This window comes from Bos indicus x Bos taurus, chromosome 19 (genome assembly GCF_003369695.1).
Source record: "Bos indicus x Bos taurus breed Angus x Brahman F1 hybrid chromosome 19, Bos_hybrid_MaternalHap_v2.0, whole genome shotgun sequence".
Taxonomy (NCBI): domain Eukaryota; kingdom Metazoa; phylum Chordata; class Mammalia; order Artiodactyla; family Bovidae; genus Bos; species Bos indicus x Bos taurus.
The window spans coordinates 57,365,406-57,384,752 of NC_040094.1; the positions used below are offsets into that span (position 1 = coordinate 57,365,406).

At 41.1% G+C, this 19,347-nt stretch overlaps 1 protein-coding gene across 2 annotated transcripts; it reads left to right on the forward strand.

The window, feature by feature from the left end:
- The first annotated feature begins 9,588 nt into the window (after window positions 1-9,588).
- Window positions 9,589-18,487, forward strand: SUMO2 (small ubiquitin-like modifier 2). 2 transcript variants are annotated; one of them, XM_027518799.1, is made up of 4 exons: window positions 9,589-9,772; window positions 11,376-11,507; window positions 15,667-15,738; window positions 17,829-18,487. In XM_027518799.1, exons 1-4 carry the CDS (start codon window positions 9,752-9,754, stop codon window positions 17,889-17,891), a joined length of 288 nt encoding a protein of 95 aa, XP_027374600.1. In that variant the 5' UTR covers window positions 9,589-9,751; the 3' UTR covers window positions 17,892-18,487. The 2 variants fall into 2 exon arrangements, with proteins under 2 accessions (XP_027374600.1, XP_027374601.1); XM_027518800.1 differs by lacking the exon at window positions 15,667-15,738 and having other exon boundaries at window positions 9,599-9,772.
- Window positions 18,488-19,347: the final 860 nt, after the last annotated feature.

The following is a 19,347-nucleotide window of genomic DNA, read 5'->3' on the forward strand; positions in this document are numbered from 1 at the left end:
GAAATGGAGTTAAAGCTGCTCTAGCCCTGTGGTTCTCAAACTTTAGTAAACTTCAGAATTATCTAGAGGGCTTTCTAAGCCACTGATTCTTGGACTCTTTCCCCAGAACTTCTAACTCAGTAAGTCTGAGCTAGGGCCTGAATCTATTCTAATTTGTACTTCTAACAAGTTCCCAAGTGATGTTGCCCAAGGGACCATCCTTTGAGAACCATCCTTCCAACTCTGCCTTCCCTACCTTAGGGTGAGAGTAACCAGTCACAGAGAGGAGCTTGAAGAGTACAGCTATTATCTCTATTTGGCACAATTGCAAAATATAAACTTTGTTCAGTTTGTTTCTGTTCATCTTAGAAACACAACAGATCCTTCCTGAATCCAGTAATGGACAAAGGAGTAGGACTGGAGTGTTTCACAGGATAGAAGAACTTGCAATTGTCGTACCAGTGTAGAGATTGCATTCCTGATACAACACCTTGCAGGAACCCTAAATCAAGCGTTTCTGGTATTCTCACGCCAGGTACTACGTTACTATTGCGAAGGTCAGTCAGTGAACGTTTATCCAACACTTGCTTTCAGGAACTTGTTATCTGCAGAGACTATGAAACTGAAAAGTGACAATACTTGCCCTCAAAAAGCTTACAGGACCATTCATTAAGTTATGTTTGTGCAATGTAAATATTAATGTTCAGTGATGAAATATTCAGTTCAGTTCAGTTTGGTCACTCAGTTGTGTCCGACTCTGCGACCCCATGAATCGCAGCACGCCAGGCCTCCCTGTCCATCACCAACTCCCGGAGTTCACCCAGACTCATGTCCATCAAGTCAGTGATGCCATCCAGCCATCTCATCCTCTGTCGTCCCCTTCTCCTCCTGCCCCCAATCCCCCCCAGCATCAGAGTCTTTTCCAATGAGTCCACTCTTCGCATGAGGTGGCCAAAGTACTGGAGTTTCAGCTTTAGCATCAGTCCTTCCAAAGAAATCCCAGGGCAATCTCCTTCAGAATGGACTGGTTGGATCTCCTTGCAGTCCAAGGGACTCTCAAGAGTCTACTCCAACACCACAGTTCAAAAGCATCAATTCTTTGGCACTCAGCCTTCTTCACACTCCAACTCTCACATCCATACATGACCACAGGAAAAACCATAGCCTTAACTAGATGAACCTTTGTTGGCAAAGTAATGTCTCTGCTTTTCAATATGCTATCTAGGTTGGTCATAACTTTCCTTCCAAGGAGTAAGCATCTTTTAATTTCATGGCTGCAGTCACCATCTGCAGTGATTTTGGAGCCCCAAAAAATAAAGTCTGACACTGTTTCCACTGTTTCCCCATCTATTTCCCATGAAGTGGTGGGACCGGATGACATGATCTTCGTTTTCTGAATGTTGAGCTTTAAGCCAACTTTTTCACTCTCCTCTTTCATCAAGAGGCTTTTGAGTTGCTCTTCACTTTCTGCCATAAGGGTGGTGTCATCTGCATGTCTGAGGTTAGTGATATTTCTCCCAGCAATCTTGATTCCAGCTTGTGCTTCTTCCAGTCTAGCGTTTCTCATGATGTACTCTGCATAGAAGTTAAACAAGCAGGGTGACAATATACAGCCTTGACGTACTCCTTTTCCTGTTTGGAACCAGTCTGTTCCATGTCCAGTTCTAACTCTTGCTTCCTGACCTGCATACAAATTTCTCAAGAGGCAGGTCAGGTGGTCTGGTATTCCCATCTCTTTCAGAATGTTCCACAGTTTATTGTGATCCACACAGTCAAAGGCTTTGGCATAGTCAATAAAGCAGAAATAGATGCTTTTCTGGAACTCTCTTGCTTTTTCCATGATCCAGCAGATGTTGGCAATTTGATCTCTGGTTCCTCTTCCTTTTCTAAAACCAGCTTGAACATCAGGAAGTTCACGGTTCACATATTGCTGAAGCCTGGCTTGGAGAATTTTGAGCCATAATTCTCAAAATGGAATATTACTCAGCTATTAAAAAAATAGTGAAATAATGCCATTTGCAGCAATATGGATATATCTAGAGATTATCATATTAAGTCAGAGAAAGACAAATATATCAGGCATATTCTTTACTGTCCGAGTCACCAAGGAAGCCTGTCACTTACATGTGGAATCTAAAAAACTGATACAAATTGAACTTACAAAACAGAAATAGACTCAAAGACATAGAAAACAAATTTATGGTTAACAAAGGGAATAGCAAGGAGGGGGAACAAACCAGGAGTTTTGAATTAGCATATATACACTAATGCATGCATACACACTAATACGTATAAAATAGGTAAGCAATTAAGGACCTACTATATAGCACAGAGAACTATACTCAATACCTTGTAATAACCTATAACAGAAAAGAATCTAAAAAAGATACACATATATAACAATCACTTTTGCTGTTCCCTTGAAACTAACATAACATTGTAAATTAACTATACTATAATAGAAAAATTTCAGCGATTGTACTGTGAAATGGAACAATATTTCCCTACATTTAATACTCCAGCTGATACATTTAAAGTGAAATGTACCAGCTTCTTGGCTTTGACTGCTGGTGCAAGCTTGGGTCCCATCTTCTTTGCCATGATCCAAGGGTAGAAAGTTGGAAGGTTTCCACGAGAGATTCTGTGATGTTGTCTTCAGATTTCCTGCAGTATTCAGGAATTGAATACTCATTATTCCTGGGGCTTCCCAGGTGGCTCAGTGGAAAGAATCTTGCCAATGTAGGAGATACAGTTTCAATCCCTAGGTCAGGGAGATCCCACATGCTGCGAAGCAACTGAGCCCGTGTGCCACGACTACTGAGCCACATGCTGTAGCTACTGAAGCCCATGTAGCACAAACTCTAGAGCACCCTAGAGTTTGTGCTCCACAAGAGAAGCTACTGCAACGAGAAGCCTGTGCTCTCTGCAACTAGAGAGTAGCCCCTGCTCTCTGCAACTAGAGGAAAGCTCGTGCAGCAGCAAAGACCCAGCACAGCCAAAAATAAATAAAACTTTATATATAAAAATAAGTCAAAACAACTTGTGCTCCCACTACTATTCTGGGACTTTTTTCCTGCACATTTTCATCTCTCTGAGGCCTTCCACTGCGGCCTGGATGCAATCCTGCAGTAATCAAACTCGGCTCTGAGTCAGAAGTCTCAGGTCTACTGAATCTACCACTTCAAGCTGGGTGACCAAGTTACCTGAACTTTCTTCGTCTCAGTTTCTTTGCCTGCAAAATGGGAATAATAATAATACAGGCTTTGTGAGGATTAAAGGCTTAGCACAGAATCCCCACATAGTAATCACTCAATTAACGTTTGCCAGTTTTTCGATGTATATTACTCCATGTACTTTCTCTCCCCAAAACACCCTTTTCCAGCACACAGCCTCCCCACAAACTTCCCACTCCTATGGAAAAGATAGAGGGAAAATCTTAATGTTGGGAAATTTATATTTTTCACAGTTTGTTTCCCCTGGCAGTTGCAGAGACTCTCAGTATTCAGTTTTAGTAGATTGCCTAGGCTCAGCTCACAGAACTCCAGTTTGTCATTGGAACATGTGTTGTTCACATGTTTGAATACACGTAATGACTTTCTATAGAGCTCCTTTGCCTGAAGGTGATTTTTGTAATTTAGCAGAACTTTAGAAGGGGGGATGATATTGTAGGACCCCCCTGTTACCTCGAAGCTAACAACTAAACAACCATTTGATTATTGGAGTCCCCCACATTTTACTGAGTCTAAGTTTGACATGACATGTTCCTCTTTGATGGTTCTGCCATCCTATAAGCCTGGGAAGATGTGTGATGGCAATAGAAGACCTGGGATCAGGGACTTCTCTGGTGGTCCGGTGGCTAAGACTCCACACTTACGATGCAGGTTCCCACATGCTGCAACTAAGACCTGGTGTTTGGTTTTAGTTGCTAAGTTGTGTTCGAATATTGCAATTCCATAGACTGTAGCCTGCCGGTCTCCTCTGTCCATGGAATTCTCCAGGCAAGAATACTGAAGTGGGTTGCCATCTTCTCCAGGGGATCTTCCTGACCCAGGAATTGAACCCAGGTCTCCTGCATTGCAGACAGATTCTTTATTGACTGAGCTACAAGGAAAGCCCAACAATGTGAAGTGAAAGTCCTCAGTCATGTCTGACTCTTTGCAACCCCATGGACTATATAGTCCATGGAATTCTCCAGGCCAGAATACTGGAGTGGGTAGCCTTTCCCTTCTCCTGGGGATCTTCACAACTCAGGGATTGAACCCAGGTCTCCCACATCGCAGGCGGATTCTTTACCAGCTGGGCCACCAGGGAAGACCTGGTGTAGCCAAATAAATAAATATTTTTAAAAATATTAAAAGATGCTTGCTCCTTGAAAGGAAAGCTATGACAAACCTAGACAGCATATTAAAAAGCAGAGACATAACTGCCGACAGAGGTTTGTGTAGTCAAAGCTATGGTTTTTCCTGTAGTCGTGTTAGTCATGTATGGATATGAGAACTGAACCATAAAGAAGGCTGAGTGCCGAAGAATTGATGCTTTTGAATTGTGGTCCCAGAGAAGACTCTTGAGAGTTCCTTGAACTGCAAGATCAAACCAGTCAATCAAAAGGAAATCAACCCTGAATATTCATTGGAAAGACTGATGCTGAAGTTGAAGCTCCAATACTTTGGCCACCTGATGCAAAGAGCTGACTCACTGGAAAAGACCCTGATACTGGGAAAGATTGAAGGCAAAAGGAGAAGGGAGTGGCAGAGGATGAGATGGTTGGATGGCATCATCAACTCAACGGACAAGAGTTTGAGCAAACTGTGGGAAGTAGTGAAGGATAGGTGTGCTGAAGTCCATGGGGTTGCAAAGAGCTGGACATGACTTGGCCACTGAACAACAACAAAAAGTCCTTGGTTCAGGAGAGCAAGGATAGCACCTCTTTTTCTTTCTCTACAGTAACTGGCACAGTACCTAACTCCTTCATTCCCTGGCATATAATAGGAGCTCAGTCAACACTACTTGTCAGATGTGTGATAATGGGCAAATTATTAGCTCTTTTTGAGCCTCAGGAGTAAATAAATACTAATACACTTGGATAGGTTTGTAAAAGGAGGAAAAGAACTAATACTAGTAAAGCCCTACTCACTGCCTGACACAGTGCAGTTGCTTCTCTTCTCCTTTCACTGCTTGTATATTGCCTCCCCTCCCTACTGCAGTCTGATCCCCCCACACCCCCAGACAAAATTATCCTAGCACAGGATCTTATGCACAGTGATGGTTTCAATTAGTCAGTCATTCAGTGTATCTTTACACATCAAAAATGCACATAAGCTTAGAGTTGAGAGAGAGCAGGTACATTCAGGACACCCCAAGTAATTGATTATGACTGAAGCAGAGATTTTGAGGAGGAAATGATGAGCCTGGATTAGCTCTCAAAGGGCTTTGTAGGTCTTATATGAATTTTGAACTGTATCCCATAAGGCAGAAGATTGCCACTGAACCAAGGAGTGGCAGAAACTTTTTTTGATTTTGTTTTTATTTTTAGAATGGTTTGGGGTTCTGGGGCTTTAGTGTGCTTAAGAATCACCAGGGAAGCGTGTTAAGAAAGAGGGATCCCTTGGGACTTCCTTGGCCGGCCAGTGGTTAAGACACCTCGCTTCCACTGCAGGGGGCACAAGTTTGATCTTTGGTCAGGGAACTGAGATCCCACATGCTGTATGGCACAGCCAAAAATTAAGGGGGGAAAATGCTTAAGAAAGAGGGTTCCCAGAGCCATACTGCCTGAAAATATGCATTTAAACTAGCGCCTTAGGGACTTCCCTGGTGGTCTGTCTAGTGGCTAAGACTCCCAGACTTCCACTGCAGGGGGCTTGAATTCAACCTCTGGTCCGGAATGAGATGCTGCATACCCCTAGATGCTGTGGCCAAAAACCAAAACAACAAAAAACGCAGCACCTTAGATGATTCTGATTTACTTAACTATTCAAACGCAGTTGGGACACAACTTAAAACCAAAAGATCAGTGGCCCTGGAGAGATTTGAGTTGAACTTAGGCTTTCACCGCCTGCCCGGAATCAATCTGCTTTTCTTGGCCTGTCCTACATCTAAGGCCTCAAGCCTCCTCTTCACCTTGGAGGACCAGCTGGAAAGCTCAGCAAATGGAATAGACCCCAAAGACTGGACAGGCAAGAATACTGGATGGGTTGCCATTCCCTTCTCCAGTGGATCTTCCCAATCCAAGGTTTGAACTTGGGTCTCGTGCACTGCAGGCAGATGCTTTACTGCGTGAGCCACCAGGGAAGCAAAGAGTGGACAGAGGCTGAAAAGAAGTAGGTAGGTAGAATAGGCAAGAAGTAGGTAGATTTGACAGGTATTTGAAAGGGGGAATACACAAGACTTGGGGATTGACTGTATGGGAAGTGTGTGAAGGGGTCAAGGATGCCCCCTGGCTTTTTGGCTTAAAGCAATGTTATGGTTGTAATGGCGCATCATACAGTGACCTGAGAACTTGAAAGACAGAAGCCGGTCTGAAAAGTAAATTGAGGAATTTTAGTTGAGACTGGCTGAGTTAGAGGTGCCTCTAGACTAGAGATCTCTTCAAGAAAATTAGAGATACCAAGGGAATATCTCATGCAAAGATGGGCTCAATAAAGAACAGAAATGGTATGGACCTAACAGAAGCAGAAGATATTAAGAAGAGATGGCAAGAATACACAGAACTGTACAAAAAAGATCTTCACGACCCAGATAATCACGATGGTGTGATCACTCACCTAGAACCAGACATCCTGGAATGTGAAGTCAAGTGGGCCTTAGAAAGCATCACTACAAACAAAGCTAGTGGAGGTGATGGAATTCCAGTTGAGCTCTTTCAAATCCTGAAAGATGATGCTGTGAAAGTGCTGCACTCAATATGCCAGCAAATTTGGAAATCTCAGCAGTGGCCACAGGACTGGAAAAGGTCAGTTTTTATTCCAATCCCAAAGAAAGGCAATGCCAAAGAATGCTCAAACTACCGCACAGTTGCACTCATCTCACACGCTAGTAAAGTAATGCTCAAAATTCTCCAAGCCACGCTTCAGCAATATGTGAACCGTGAACTTCCTGATGTTCAAGCTGGTTTTAGAAAAGGCAGAGGAACCAGAGATCAAATTGTCAACATCCGCTGGATCATGGAAAAAGCAAGAGAGTTCCAGAAAAGCATCTATTTCTGCTTTATTGACTATGCCAAAGCCTTTGACTGTGTGGATCACAATAAACTGTGGAACATTCTGAAAGAGATGGGAATACCAGACCACCTGACCTGCCTCTTGAGAAATTTGTATGCAGGTCAGGAAGCAAGAGTTAGAACTGGACATGGAACAGACTGGTTCCAAACAGGAAAAGGAGTACATCAAGGCTGTATATTGTCACCCTGCTTGTTTAACTTCTATGCAGAGTACATCATGAGAAACGCTGGACTGGAAGAAACACAAGCTGGAATCAAGATTGCCGGGAGAAATATCACTAACCTCAGACGTGCAGATGACACCATCCTTATGGCAGAAAGTGAAGAGCAACTCAAAAGCCTCTTGATGAAAGTGAAAGTGGAGAGTGAAAAAGTTGGCTTAAAGCTCAACATTCAGAAAACGAAGATCATGACATCCGGTCTCATCACTTCATGGGAAATAGATGGAGAAACAGTGGAAACAGTGTCAGACTTTACTTTTGGGGGCTCCAAAATCACTGCAGATGGTGACTGCAGCCATGAAATTAAAAGACGCTTACTCCTTGGAAGGAAAGTTATGACCAACCTAGATAGCATATTGAAAAGCAGAGACATTACTCTGCCAACAAAGGTTTGTCTAGTTAAGGCTATGGTTTTTCCTGTGGTCATGTATGGATGTGAGAGTTGGAGTGTGAAGAAGGCTGAGTGCCAAAGAATTGATGCTTTTGAACTGTGGTGTTGGAGTAGACTCTTGAGAGTCCCTTGGACTGCAAGGAGATCCAACCAGTCCATTCTGAAGGAGATCAGCCCTGGGATTTCTTTGGAAGGACTGATGCTAAAGCTGAAACTCCAGTACTTTGGCCACCTCATGCGAAGAGTGGACTCATTGGAAAAGACTCTGATGCTGGGAGGGATTGGGGGCAGGAGGAGAAGGGGACGACAGAGGATGAGATGGCTGGATGGCATCACTGACTTGATGGACTTGAATCTGGGTGAACTCCAGGAGTTGGTGATGGACAGGGAGGCCTGGCGTGCTGCGATTCATGGGGTTGCAAAGAGTCGGACACGACTGCGTGACTGAACTGAACTGAACTGGACATTCAAGTGGAGATGTTCAGAAGTCAGTTGGATTTATAGGCTGGAAGTTTGGAGAAAGATTTGGATTAGAATCTAGAGTTGGGAATCATTAGCAAATAGATGGTAATAGAAGTGGTATGAAATCATCCCAGAAGAGTTAACAGAATGGGGAAAGGAATGGGTTCAGAACAAAATCCAAGGAACATTTAAGGGAAGGGCTGAGAAAGAAAAAAAAAAGTGCAAAGGGATCAAGGCCAGGCCAGAGTCACAACCCAAAGTCACAGGGAGGGAGTTCAAAGAGTGAGGAACCGGGAAGCATCCTGGATTCAGCAGGAAAGTCGTTGGTGACCTTGGAGAGAGCAGTTTCAGTGGAGCCATGGGGACAGCACCAGATTGCAGTGGATTGAAGAGTGAGTGGGAGGTGAGGGAGTGGAGACAGCTGGCATGGACATTTTTTTCAAGATGTTGGGCCAAGAACAGACAGAGATACAGTGTTAACTTTAGATGGAACTAGAAATGAAAATCTTTTTCTACGCTAACCAGGGAGTGGAGGAAAATACAGGACAAAAGAAATAATCAATAAACCCTATGGAGAGAAGCAGGGCACAGATGTCAGGGTTGTTCTTAAGATGCGAAGGACCTACTTCCATTTGTGAAACTGACGGACAAAATGATCGACTGATTTGGAAGATAGATATCTGGTACTTTTCTTTGATAGATGTTGTTTATCCTCTGGGAAGTTGGGAGCCAGGCCATGAGTAAGGAGTTTGTAGGCTGAACCTTTTTTCCTCAGCTAGTCAAAGTAGGAGGTTTCCAGCAGGACAGAAGTAGTCAAAGCACTAAAGCACGAGCCTAGTGGGAAGTGGGCTGAGGCTGAAGCTTTAAAATTCGAGGGATGAGAGGCTGACTGAGAGGAAGTGTGATGTTCCTCTCATCCAGAGGAAAGCTGCATTTGGGCCACAAAATGAGAGGTTCTTTTCCCCGAACCTCGTGCTGGGGCTTTGATTTTGGGTCCCTCTGCCTCGTCTAGTCAATTTGCCTTCCCCAGCTTGTCTCTCACGTCTAGGCCTCGAGCCTCCTTGTCCCCACCGAGGACCAGCTGGAAGCCATTTTGATTAAGCTCCACCACAGAAGGAGGACAATACAGCCCCGCCCAGAGTCAGGCGCGCCCCCGCGGCGGGCCGCGTGCGCGTGTCCGCGCCTCTTCCCGCCGGCCTGGCGGGCGCCGGGGCCAGGCCGGGGCGGCGCGGGGCGGGGGTTGGGGGTGGTTATGTAAGCGTTGCGCGCTCCCGCGAGGCAGCAACCAATGAGGAGCCTCGGTGACTCGGGCTCGCGCACGCAGGGTGGGGGGAGGGAGCGCACGACGTGCGCGCGCCCTCTCCCTCCTCCACCGCTGCCGCCTCCTTCTTCTGCCGCTCCTGGTGCTGCTTGTGTGCTCGTTCCGTGCGGACCTGGTACCTCTTTTGTGAAGCGGCAGCTGAGGAGACTCCGGCGCTCGCCATGGCGGACGAAAAGCCCAAGGTGAGCTCGGCGCCGGCCTCCGCGCCTCGCCGTGCGGCCGGGGTCACGGCGCGGGCCGGGGTCCGGCCTGAGCCCGCCGCGGGCTCCCCGCGCCTTCCCGGGCCCCCCACGGGGCGGCCGCGGCTCAGGCCCCGGCGCTCCGCGCCATTTTCCTCCCTCCCCTCTTCCTCCCGCCCGCGCGGGAGGAGGCCCCGCCGCCCTCCCCCGCCCCCGGCCGCCTCGGAGTGCGCGCCGGGCGCGAGTTGGGCGGGCGAATCGCGGACACCCGCGGGCCCACCGGCCGCGAGCGGGGCTTCTCGGGCCCGGTTGGCCGGGCGCGCGTAACGAGGGGCGTTAGGGCGCGCGGTGTCCCCACCCTCGGCGGACCCCGCGCCGGGGCGGGTGTTGCCGCCTCTGCGGTGGCGTGGAGTTCCCTCGGCCCAGGGCTTCCCCGCTCGGGGGTGGGGGCCGCAAGCATTTGGGGACCCCTGCCCCTGGCCGCACTGGCCGGCTGAGGGCTCGGGGTGAATCAATGGGCTGCCGATGGGCTGGAAGCCGGATGCCTGTCGGGCCGTCTTCAGGGGCAGGGGTTGGGGGATTCCCGGGGAGTATTTCCCACATTTTTTGTCAGAATGGGCAGGGGCTTTTCCCTGGGTGCCAAGTAACCCTTAGCTTGCCGAGACCATGTGGTTTGGAGAAGTTGGAGGCAAATGTACGAGCAGAGAGACTTTGCAGGGCTTAACTTTTTTAACGTGAGTTTTGAGGCACCAGGCTTTTCCCTGGAGGACTGGGGCGCACACTTCTTCCTGGCACACGGGACTTTTCTTTTGGTTTGTTTTGTGACCCCCACCTCCCGCCATCCCCTTCCCTTCTGAAGTGGTTTAGGGACTACAGAATTCTTTCTGCACTTGATTTTGGTGAACTTCAGATTTTGTCGAAATCTACAAGGAAGACTCGGAATAAAACTGTGCATTTGACTCATGACAACAGAGGGGAGTGGAGAAAAAGCTCTTAACTAAAAATAAACAAAAATGAAGCTGCTCATAGAGGCGAACAATAATAGTGGTTCTGAGTTATTACTGTTGCTTCCGAGAGAATCAAAGGATATTCCTCAGTTAGGTGTGTGTTTGTTTGTTTAATGTAGTTTGAGATTTGTTGGTGAAGTTAATTTGCTAACTTTTAACGAGATTTGTGATGAGTTTTGAATTGCAAACTCTAGATTTTTGTTTCTTGTGTACTCAAAGCACTTTAAAAGGAGAAAGGATGCTTGTTTTTAATCGTTTTAGAGCAAAGATATATTTTGGGAGATGTCATTTTTTAAAACTCAGAATCAAAAGGGCATTGCAGTAAATCGAAGAGGGTACATCTTTAAAAATCGATCGTTGATACTGATAGTATTGGAGGTAGGCTGCTTTTCTGTTTCTGCGACAGCTATTTAATATTGTTGCTTCAGGATTTCTCATCTTTCAGATTGATTTCAGCAGCTGAAAACAGCTGTATGCTCTGTTGTCATACAGAATGAGAAACCTGTTGATTTCTGAAGTGACTTGGGCTGTTGCTTTAAAAGGTGTTTGTCTTTCACATTTTCCAAATTATACTTAAATTTTTTTTTTTTCTTCAACAGGAAGGAGTCAAGACTGAGAACAACGATCATATTAATTTGAAGGTGGCGGGGCAGGATGGTTCTGTGGTGCAGTTTAAGATTAAGAGGCATACACCACTTAGTAAACTAATGAAAGCCTATTGTGAACGACAGGTGAGGAGCTGACATGTGTACTTCCTCTGAATAAAACAGATTTTAAAAAACACAAACATTTTCTTGAGAAATAGAAACCAGCATAATATGACAATAGATTGTTTTTGGTAGAATATATATATACACTTACGTACTTGACATGTCAGAGTTTTATCATACACTTGCTTTGTTGATTTTTCATGAAACCCCTTAAGATGGTTAATATACATGATTCTGATTCTGTGCCATAATGCATTCTTGTCAGGCTCTTTTTTGACAATTTAAAATTTGTCTTGTGTTGAAACAGTTTATTTCGAGTATTTTAACCAACTTGGAAATAAAACTAAATGTACGTTTAAGGACATTGCAAGTTTTCTGAAGCATGTAAAATTGTAATATTTTCTTTTTACACTAATAGTAGAGGTCAGGCGTAAACACTGCTATATTAAAGACATTTGAATTTTACTCAGAAAATAGTAAATTTTTTACATCAAGAAGAGGAAGTAGAAATCAACAGATGCTAGGAGGTAAATAAGCTTTAAGACAAAGAAGCTTCCTTTTGTGATGTTGAGTCTATAATACTACAAGGCAACTTTAAAGTTGACTTTTGCAAGTATAGCAGAAACTAGTAGATCAGTTAATCCAACAATAAGTATTTTTCTTACTTTACCCTGGGTGAATAACATATAAAAGTTTGGAAAATTATTCTGTTAGATTAAAACAATTTATCTACATTGCACATTGACCTCCTAAAAATAGGTTCAAAATAAAGTTAGAATCTACAAGTTTCGAGGGGTGCCTCTACAAGTTGGGAGATTGAATTCGAATTGATACTTGGGTCTCCTTTATGACATTGAAAGGCTTCTTAAAGAAACCGAAGACTTCAAGTTTGAATATTTTATGCCTAATTTACTTATATAATAATACTGTGATTATAATTTTTTATATAGGTAAGCTTGTTCATAATTCTTTACAAAGATACGCCCTTCAGTGTACTTTTATTTGAAGCATTTTGGTTAAATCCTGTAACAGTAAATACATACTTATTAATTATGCTAAAGAATACAGTATTTCAGCAATAATACCCCTTCAGGTTACAGGGGAATTTTAAAAGGTGGAACTTTTATGTAGCACAACCTTATACAAAATAGAAACTCATGCTTAGATTTGGTAACTTTTAACAAAATCCTCTGCGTATCATGCCTAACTCTTCTCTGATTACTATTAAATTTTAGCTTTCATTTAAAACTGGACTGAAAATTTTTGAACTTAGAGAAAGATACATTGAATACCCATGAGTCTACCCCTAGATTAAGTTTACGTATTTTTTTTTGCAAGATGCATATAAACTGGGGCATTATACTGTGTCCCAGAAAAAGTAAAGCACATCCTCTGTATTCCAGATTTTCCTTTTATAGGGAATTGTAATATAAGGTCAGTTAGTGGGTCAATCAAGGATTTTTTAGTTTTCCTTCTGTGTTAAAATAAATCTGTACTGCCCAGATTAAAGTTTTCTTTGATTTTTCTCAGTTATTAGGCATAAGATGGGGTATTGAGGCCATTCTTTCTTTGCACTAGAGGAAAAAACATTGGCCATCCATAAAGAATATAATTCTACTGTATATCCGTTGGAATGCAAATAGGATTTGAAGATAGTATCCAGGAAGAATTTGGAAAGATGTTTATTCCCATTTTCCTCTTAAATGGGGGAAACCTCAAAGGTTTGAGTGACAGAAGGTCCCTGTTTACTTTGCAAATGATTTCTCTGGTTCTAAGGAAGAGGACTGAGTCCCTGCTTTTTAAGTGTGGTACATGTTATTTCAAAAAAAACTCAGTATTTATCCCATCTAATTTGCAGAGCTTAAGTTTTTTGGCAGGTGAGGAAGAAGACCAAGAATTTCCTATCAAGGTTTTAATTGAATGCTCATATTTACTTTCTTATGCACTCATTTGGCATTGGATCTCTGGAGGAGTCCAAGTGAATGCCTACCAGGCATCTCAGACTAAACATGCAAAAGAGGACCCTTGATTCTTCTATAGTGTCCCCACTCAGTAAATAGCATCATTTTACATCTAGTTGCCGAAACCTTAGGATCTTCATTGATGATGTAACATAACTCAAAATCCATCACCCAATTGTGTTCTCTGTCTAAACTTGGCCCGGTACAGTAGCCACAAGCCGTATGTGACCGATTACCACTTGAGATGTGGCTAGTCCAAATTGAGATGTGCTGCAAAGTGTAAAATAAATGCCAGATTTTGGAGACTCGGCATGACAGAAGGTTCAGTTGTTAAAATGTTGATTGTATGTCGAAGTGATAGTATTTTAATTATGCTGAGTTAAAACATTTTTATTAAGCTTTTACTTACTTGTAACTTTCTAGTGTGGCAGCTAGAAAACTTAAAATTACATGTATGGCTCACACTGTATTTCTATTTGATAGTGCTGAGCTCTCAATCATTTTTAGTCTACGCTTGATTACTACCTCAGGGACTTCTCTGATTTCAAGTGCCCTTGTTCACTCAGTTCTCTTTTTTGTTTGTTTTGATGTTTTTTTCATTGATTATTGTATTTACCTGTCTCTGCATTAAATGTAAGCTCCATGAGCATAGGGCTGTTTTGTTCACTGTTTGTCTAGATAGATCCTGGACCAATACTGGCTTACAGAATGTCTTCAAATGTTTATAAAATGATAGAGATTCAGCCTAGTATCTCTAGAGGTTGGTTTCTAAATAAGTTTTTCATTCACATGTAGAATTAGTTTGCCCACTTTATATCAGCCACAGGTCCTTCAGCTAAATGACTGAAAGCATAGTATTCCATTTTAGTATAAATTTACCCCAACCCTAGTTGTTTTCTAGGGTGTCAAATGGTTTCAGAGAGCCCAGAATAATTGGTTTAGTCCAGTTCATTTTTGTGAAATGAAGAAGTGGGAACATGTAGAGATAGCCTCACACAGCTCTTCTGGGGCACAATTAAAGCTCAATGTTGAGATTTATACATAAGAGAAAACCAAGTACTGGTTTAGTATAAATTCATTGTTTAATTTTACATAGTTTATGGAATCTTAAAAGCCAATTTCCTGAATTTTGGACTTTTGATCTCTAGCAAAATAAAAGAGCTTTTATTGATAAGGAAAAGCATAAAAAGGTGGCAATAAAGGAGTACAATTTGCTTGTGTTCTCCTGGCCCTGCCTTTCCCCTCCCCCCTCCTTAATTTGAATGGTCACACCGTTGACCTTATGTCCTTATCAGTGGATGTAGTGAGGGAAGAACACGGCATATAAAAGGTGCTTAGTGTTTTGTTGAAGCAATCGTCTCCAATCTAGTGTTTGTAAATATGTAATAATACTAATGGCTTGGCATTGGATTCTTGGTTGCTTTGTGTAATCACAAACTAAATTTGAAAGTCATGAGGAATGAATTAGGTTATGGCTGTCACCTACCTAGTGGGGGATTGCTTGTGTTCCTCTACCTAGTGGGGGATTGCTTGTGTTCCTCAAGACAAGGGCTAGTCTGGAAGTGGGTGGTATGTGTCAAGACTAGAGTTTTAAAGGAAGCAGTATGTTACATGTAGTTTTAAAGACCAATTCAGTGAATCCTTGTTGAATAAGTGAATACAGATGTTAACCGAGTGTTTGTAGAGAATACTTGATCTCAATATTTTTAGTCCTAGGAACTCAGTTTAATTTTCTCTTAAATACTAAAGCAAAGAGTTTGTGTAACAAGAGTTATAGTTTATAATTTGTGCATGATACAGGAATGATTTTGTGTAAGACACTTCCAAGAAAGCTATTTTTCTAGTTAATATATTCACAGCATACCTCCAAAGATACTTTCTATCTTGTTCTCATGTGGCTGCAGTTACCAACAGCTTCACTGTTTTGCTCCTTTCCCACCCCTGTGACAGGTAGGTAATTCTTGAATAAGTTAAACATTGGAGTCCCCTTTGCAGAAAGTTGCATGTTTCGGCTCATTTATCTCCTTAAATGCACATAAAAATTTCTTGAAGTTAAACTCTAGTAATAGAATTTATTAGTTAAGCTCTAGTAATAGAATGAAAAACACTAGAGTTTAGAGAAAGTAAAAATCACCCCAAATCACCTAACCAGTATGGAAATCTTAACATAATCCTAACTGTTTCTTTGCATTCTTATTGCGTTTAAACGCTTTGTCCAGGGTTTGTCAATGAGGCAGATCAGATTCCGATTTGACGGGCAGCCAATCAATGAAACAGACACACCTGCACAGGTAAAAATCTCTTTGTGCTAACTTGAGAACAAATGTGTCCATAATTTTCTGAGCAGCTTTGTTAACTTGTGAACTTCTAGTCATTGGAGTATAGTTCTTTACCAGAGTTCAAAGCTATGTAAAATACGGCCAAAGGGGAATAAAAAGAAAAAACAGGAATAAATTCACGAAGTGTTTATGGTTTTTTAATATCTACTTATCACTTAGTAAAGCTAGTAGGTCATTTTATTTTAATCAAAGTTTTCCTCTTGCAAGCATCATTTGGAAGAAAATAATTAAAATTCCTGTCTGTTACTTCAGATTGTTGTTTTCCTTCTGTTTTCATTGCTGCAACTCTAAATCATACTCAGGGTTTCTCACAAGTGATTGATTGGCTATTGTAGCCATTTTAGCTCCTCCTGAAGCCTTGATTACATATATTTCTGAACTGTAGGGAATCTAGTGGTTGTAACTGCAAGTCTCTTGATAGCTTATGTTTCATAAGGCTGTTGATAGTAGGTCTGTTCCCAAACCCTTAGTTGTTTGATCCCTTAATCTCTACATATAACCTCAATTAATCTGTCAGTTTGTAAGGAATCGACTGGGCTACCTTCTGTAGCAGACATTTTTTGTCTTTGTTTCTTTTTACCTTCTGAAATTCAATTTAAGACTTCCAGTTTTGGGGGGGGGGGGAATTGACAGCAGAAATTTAAATTGGACCCCTTGTACTTTTGAATTTATCACACCCATAAAAAGTAGGAAGTTATAAATATGAGTGAAACAGAACATCCAGATTTTGTTTTTGTTGATAATCTTCAAAAATTTCACATGTCTATTTTCTGTTGGTGAGTCTCTAAGAAGCAATTATAGTGTGTAGCCACAAGGAGGAGCTGAATTCTCTTGAATGAGAGAAAAAGCTCTCCTGTATCCTTCAAAAGCATTTAAACTTTCACTATAAAATTTAAAAACATTTCAGTAGTTTCATTTTAGTAGATAGGCTGAAGACCAGTTTTGATGGTTTTAAAAGAATTAAACCATTATGCTGGGCTCTGATAATGTATTTTCTGTTTTTTGAAACTCTCACCCACCACCAAAAAGTTCTGGAACTTGTCTGTTATGCTAACTGCAAATAATTAAACCTAGGGAAGGTTTGTTCACAACTGCATTTATAAAATCTTCAAATTGAATTTGGAATTGACCATTTTAGTATTTGGAATTGAATTTGTTTTAGAATAAAACTGACTCATTTTAGAATTGTTCTTCCAGTATTAAGTAGCAGAGTTGTATAAATTAGAACATCTTAGCAGCCAGTTTTAACAGCAGTATAATTGTTAATGCACTTAACCATTTTCTAGGTACTTTCTTTGACTCATTGAATTCTTATAACTGAATGATCTCCATTTTACAAATAGAGAATTGAGACTTAATATTTTAATACTTTAGCCCTACTTGTACTATGATTCAACTTCATTAGCAACAGTTCCCTTTTGATTTCAACAAGTCTGTTTTTCCCATATGCCTTTCCTTACTTCATAGTGGTAACCACTGTTTTGTATATAGGCAAAGATATATTCCTGTTGTACACACATTTACACAAAATTAAAAATATGTATACAAATGTAATACTATATTGTATGTGATGCCTGGTTTTTAAATTTGTTTTTTAGCCTAATACTATCTCTAAGGGATATTTTCTTTTCTGCATGTGTAAATCTTACTTATTCTTTAATAATAGCTACATGGTGTTTCATGTATGCATGTACCATATTTCTTTGGGTTTTTGATAATTTGGTTATTTCCAGGTTTTTGCTCATCTAAACATTGCATTGAGAGCCTTCATACACATCACTTTTATTTTAAGTAATGAAAGATGAGATTATTTAACTCATGGTCATACTCATTTTTTAACTTAAAACTCAGTTTTCTATAATGTTAATAAAAAGACCAAGTGAAAAATTATTCAAACCTAAGTCTAATGCTACTTTAAGCTGTGGGACATCGGAAATGACACTGGAAGGGGTAGAACTCATTCAGGATATTTAAGTCTGATAGTTAAAACATTTTAAGAACTGAGTAACCAATGGTGGGTTATTTTTTCTCATTTGTGCTAGTTGGAGATGGAAGATGAAGATACAATTGATGTATTCCAGCAGCAGACAGGAGGTGTCTACTAAAAAGGGAACCTGCTACTTTACTCCAGAATTCTGTTGCTCCAGACCAAGAAGACATTCTCAATTAGAAAACCGCAATTTGGTTCCACCGCATCCTGACTACTACAGTATAGTTTCTCTATTCTTTCATTTTCCCCTTCCCCATTCCTTTATTGTACATAAAGTAACTGGTGTATGTGCACAAGCATATTGCATTTTTTTTTAACTAAATGGCCAATGGTATGTTTTGATCGACATCAAATGGAGATGGGATGGGGAAAAATACTGATTCTGTGAAAATACCCCCTTTTCTCCATTAGTGGCATGCTCATCAGCTCTCTATCTTTATATTCCAGTAAGTTATTTTGCTCTCACTGTTTAACAAAAAAAAGAACAACATAAAAATTCTTGCATACCTTGTTCAATTGGAGAATTTTAATGTTTTTCATTTATCATTGTAAAACCAAGGACAATTTTATAACTTTTTTGTACGTAGCTGTTACATGTAGGGCAATCTGTCTTTAAGTAGGGATAAATTACTCTAAAAGAAATGAATCCTAGATAGTTTTCCCTTCAAGTCAAGCGTCTTGTTGTTTAAATAAACTTCTTGTTTAAAATGAGCTGTTTTCTTTATTCTGAGGAATATTAAATAGAAAGTTGAAGTTTAGAGGAAAACATGACCTGAATAGGCCTGCTAAAAGTAACATTTTAAGGAAGAAATAAAGCTGCTTTGCATTTCTGACAGACTAATGTAAAACAAAGAATAACAAAGTTATATAAATGACTAGCAAGGAATGCTTCAGCCTCCATTCAGAAAGTTTAGTCAGTTCCAAGTACGCAACTTTTACTAGCAGAAAATTGGGTCATAGTGTTGTGGGTTTACTCTGTAAGTATTCTTTTCTGTAACCACTACCTGAGGCAGAGTTGATGAGTACACAAAGCTAGGAAAAAATTCTGATTTTGCTGACTCTGCTGATGTATCATACTTCACCATTCTAATCTTCCTTTTGTCTCATGGTAAATACTCCCTAACCTAAAATAGAGTTTTTGTTCCTTGTTTAAGGATCTTAAATGACAGAAAACATTTTTACCTATATATATACATTCTTATAGCAATTAAATATGCAGATCACTACAGTTTTTCAATTCAAATGTATAGGGAAAGAAAACAGAACCAATAAATAGAGTATTGGAGCTGGAAAGATGTAAAGACTAATTCTAACCCTATTTTAAATATGAGAAGGCTGAGGTCCAGAGGATAATTTGTCCCACAATTATTAATAGATGGGTATAGAACTGGGACTAGAGATTAGGTTTTCTGATGACTTAATGGAGTTTTCCAGTAATGGTTCTCAAGAAACAATTCCCACCCTTGCCTAAATGTGGCCTTTTGAATGAAGATTGCATGAACTATCATGCACTCTATTCTGTTGCAATGTGGTTTGTCTTAACATTCCTATAGTGAATGAGCTTTCCAAGA

What these genes read in the sequence shown, in the direction of transcription:
- SUMO2 (XM_027518799.1), top strand. Translation starts at nt 9,752, where the DNA reads ATGGCGGACGAAAAGCCCAAG. An exon ending in TGGCGGACGAAAAGCCCAAG is followed by an intron (nt 9,773 to 11,375) that starts GTGAGCTCGGCG and finishes TTTCTTCAACAG; the next exon opens with GAAGGAGTCAAGACTGAGAA. An exon ending in AAACAGACACACCTGCACAG is followed by an intron (nt 15,739 to 17,828) that starts GTAAAAATCTCT and finishes CATTTGTGCTAG; the next exon opens with TTGGAGATGGAAGATGAAGA.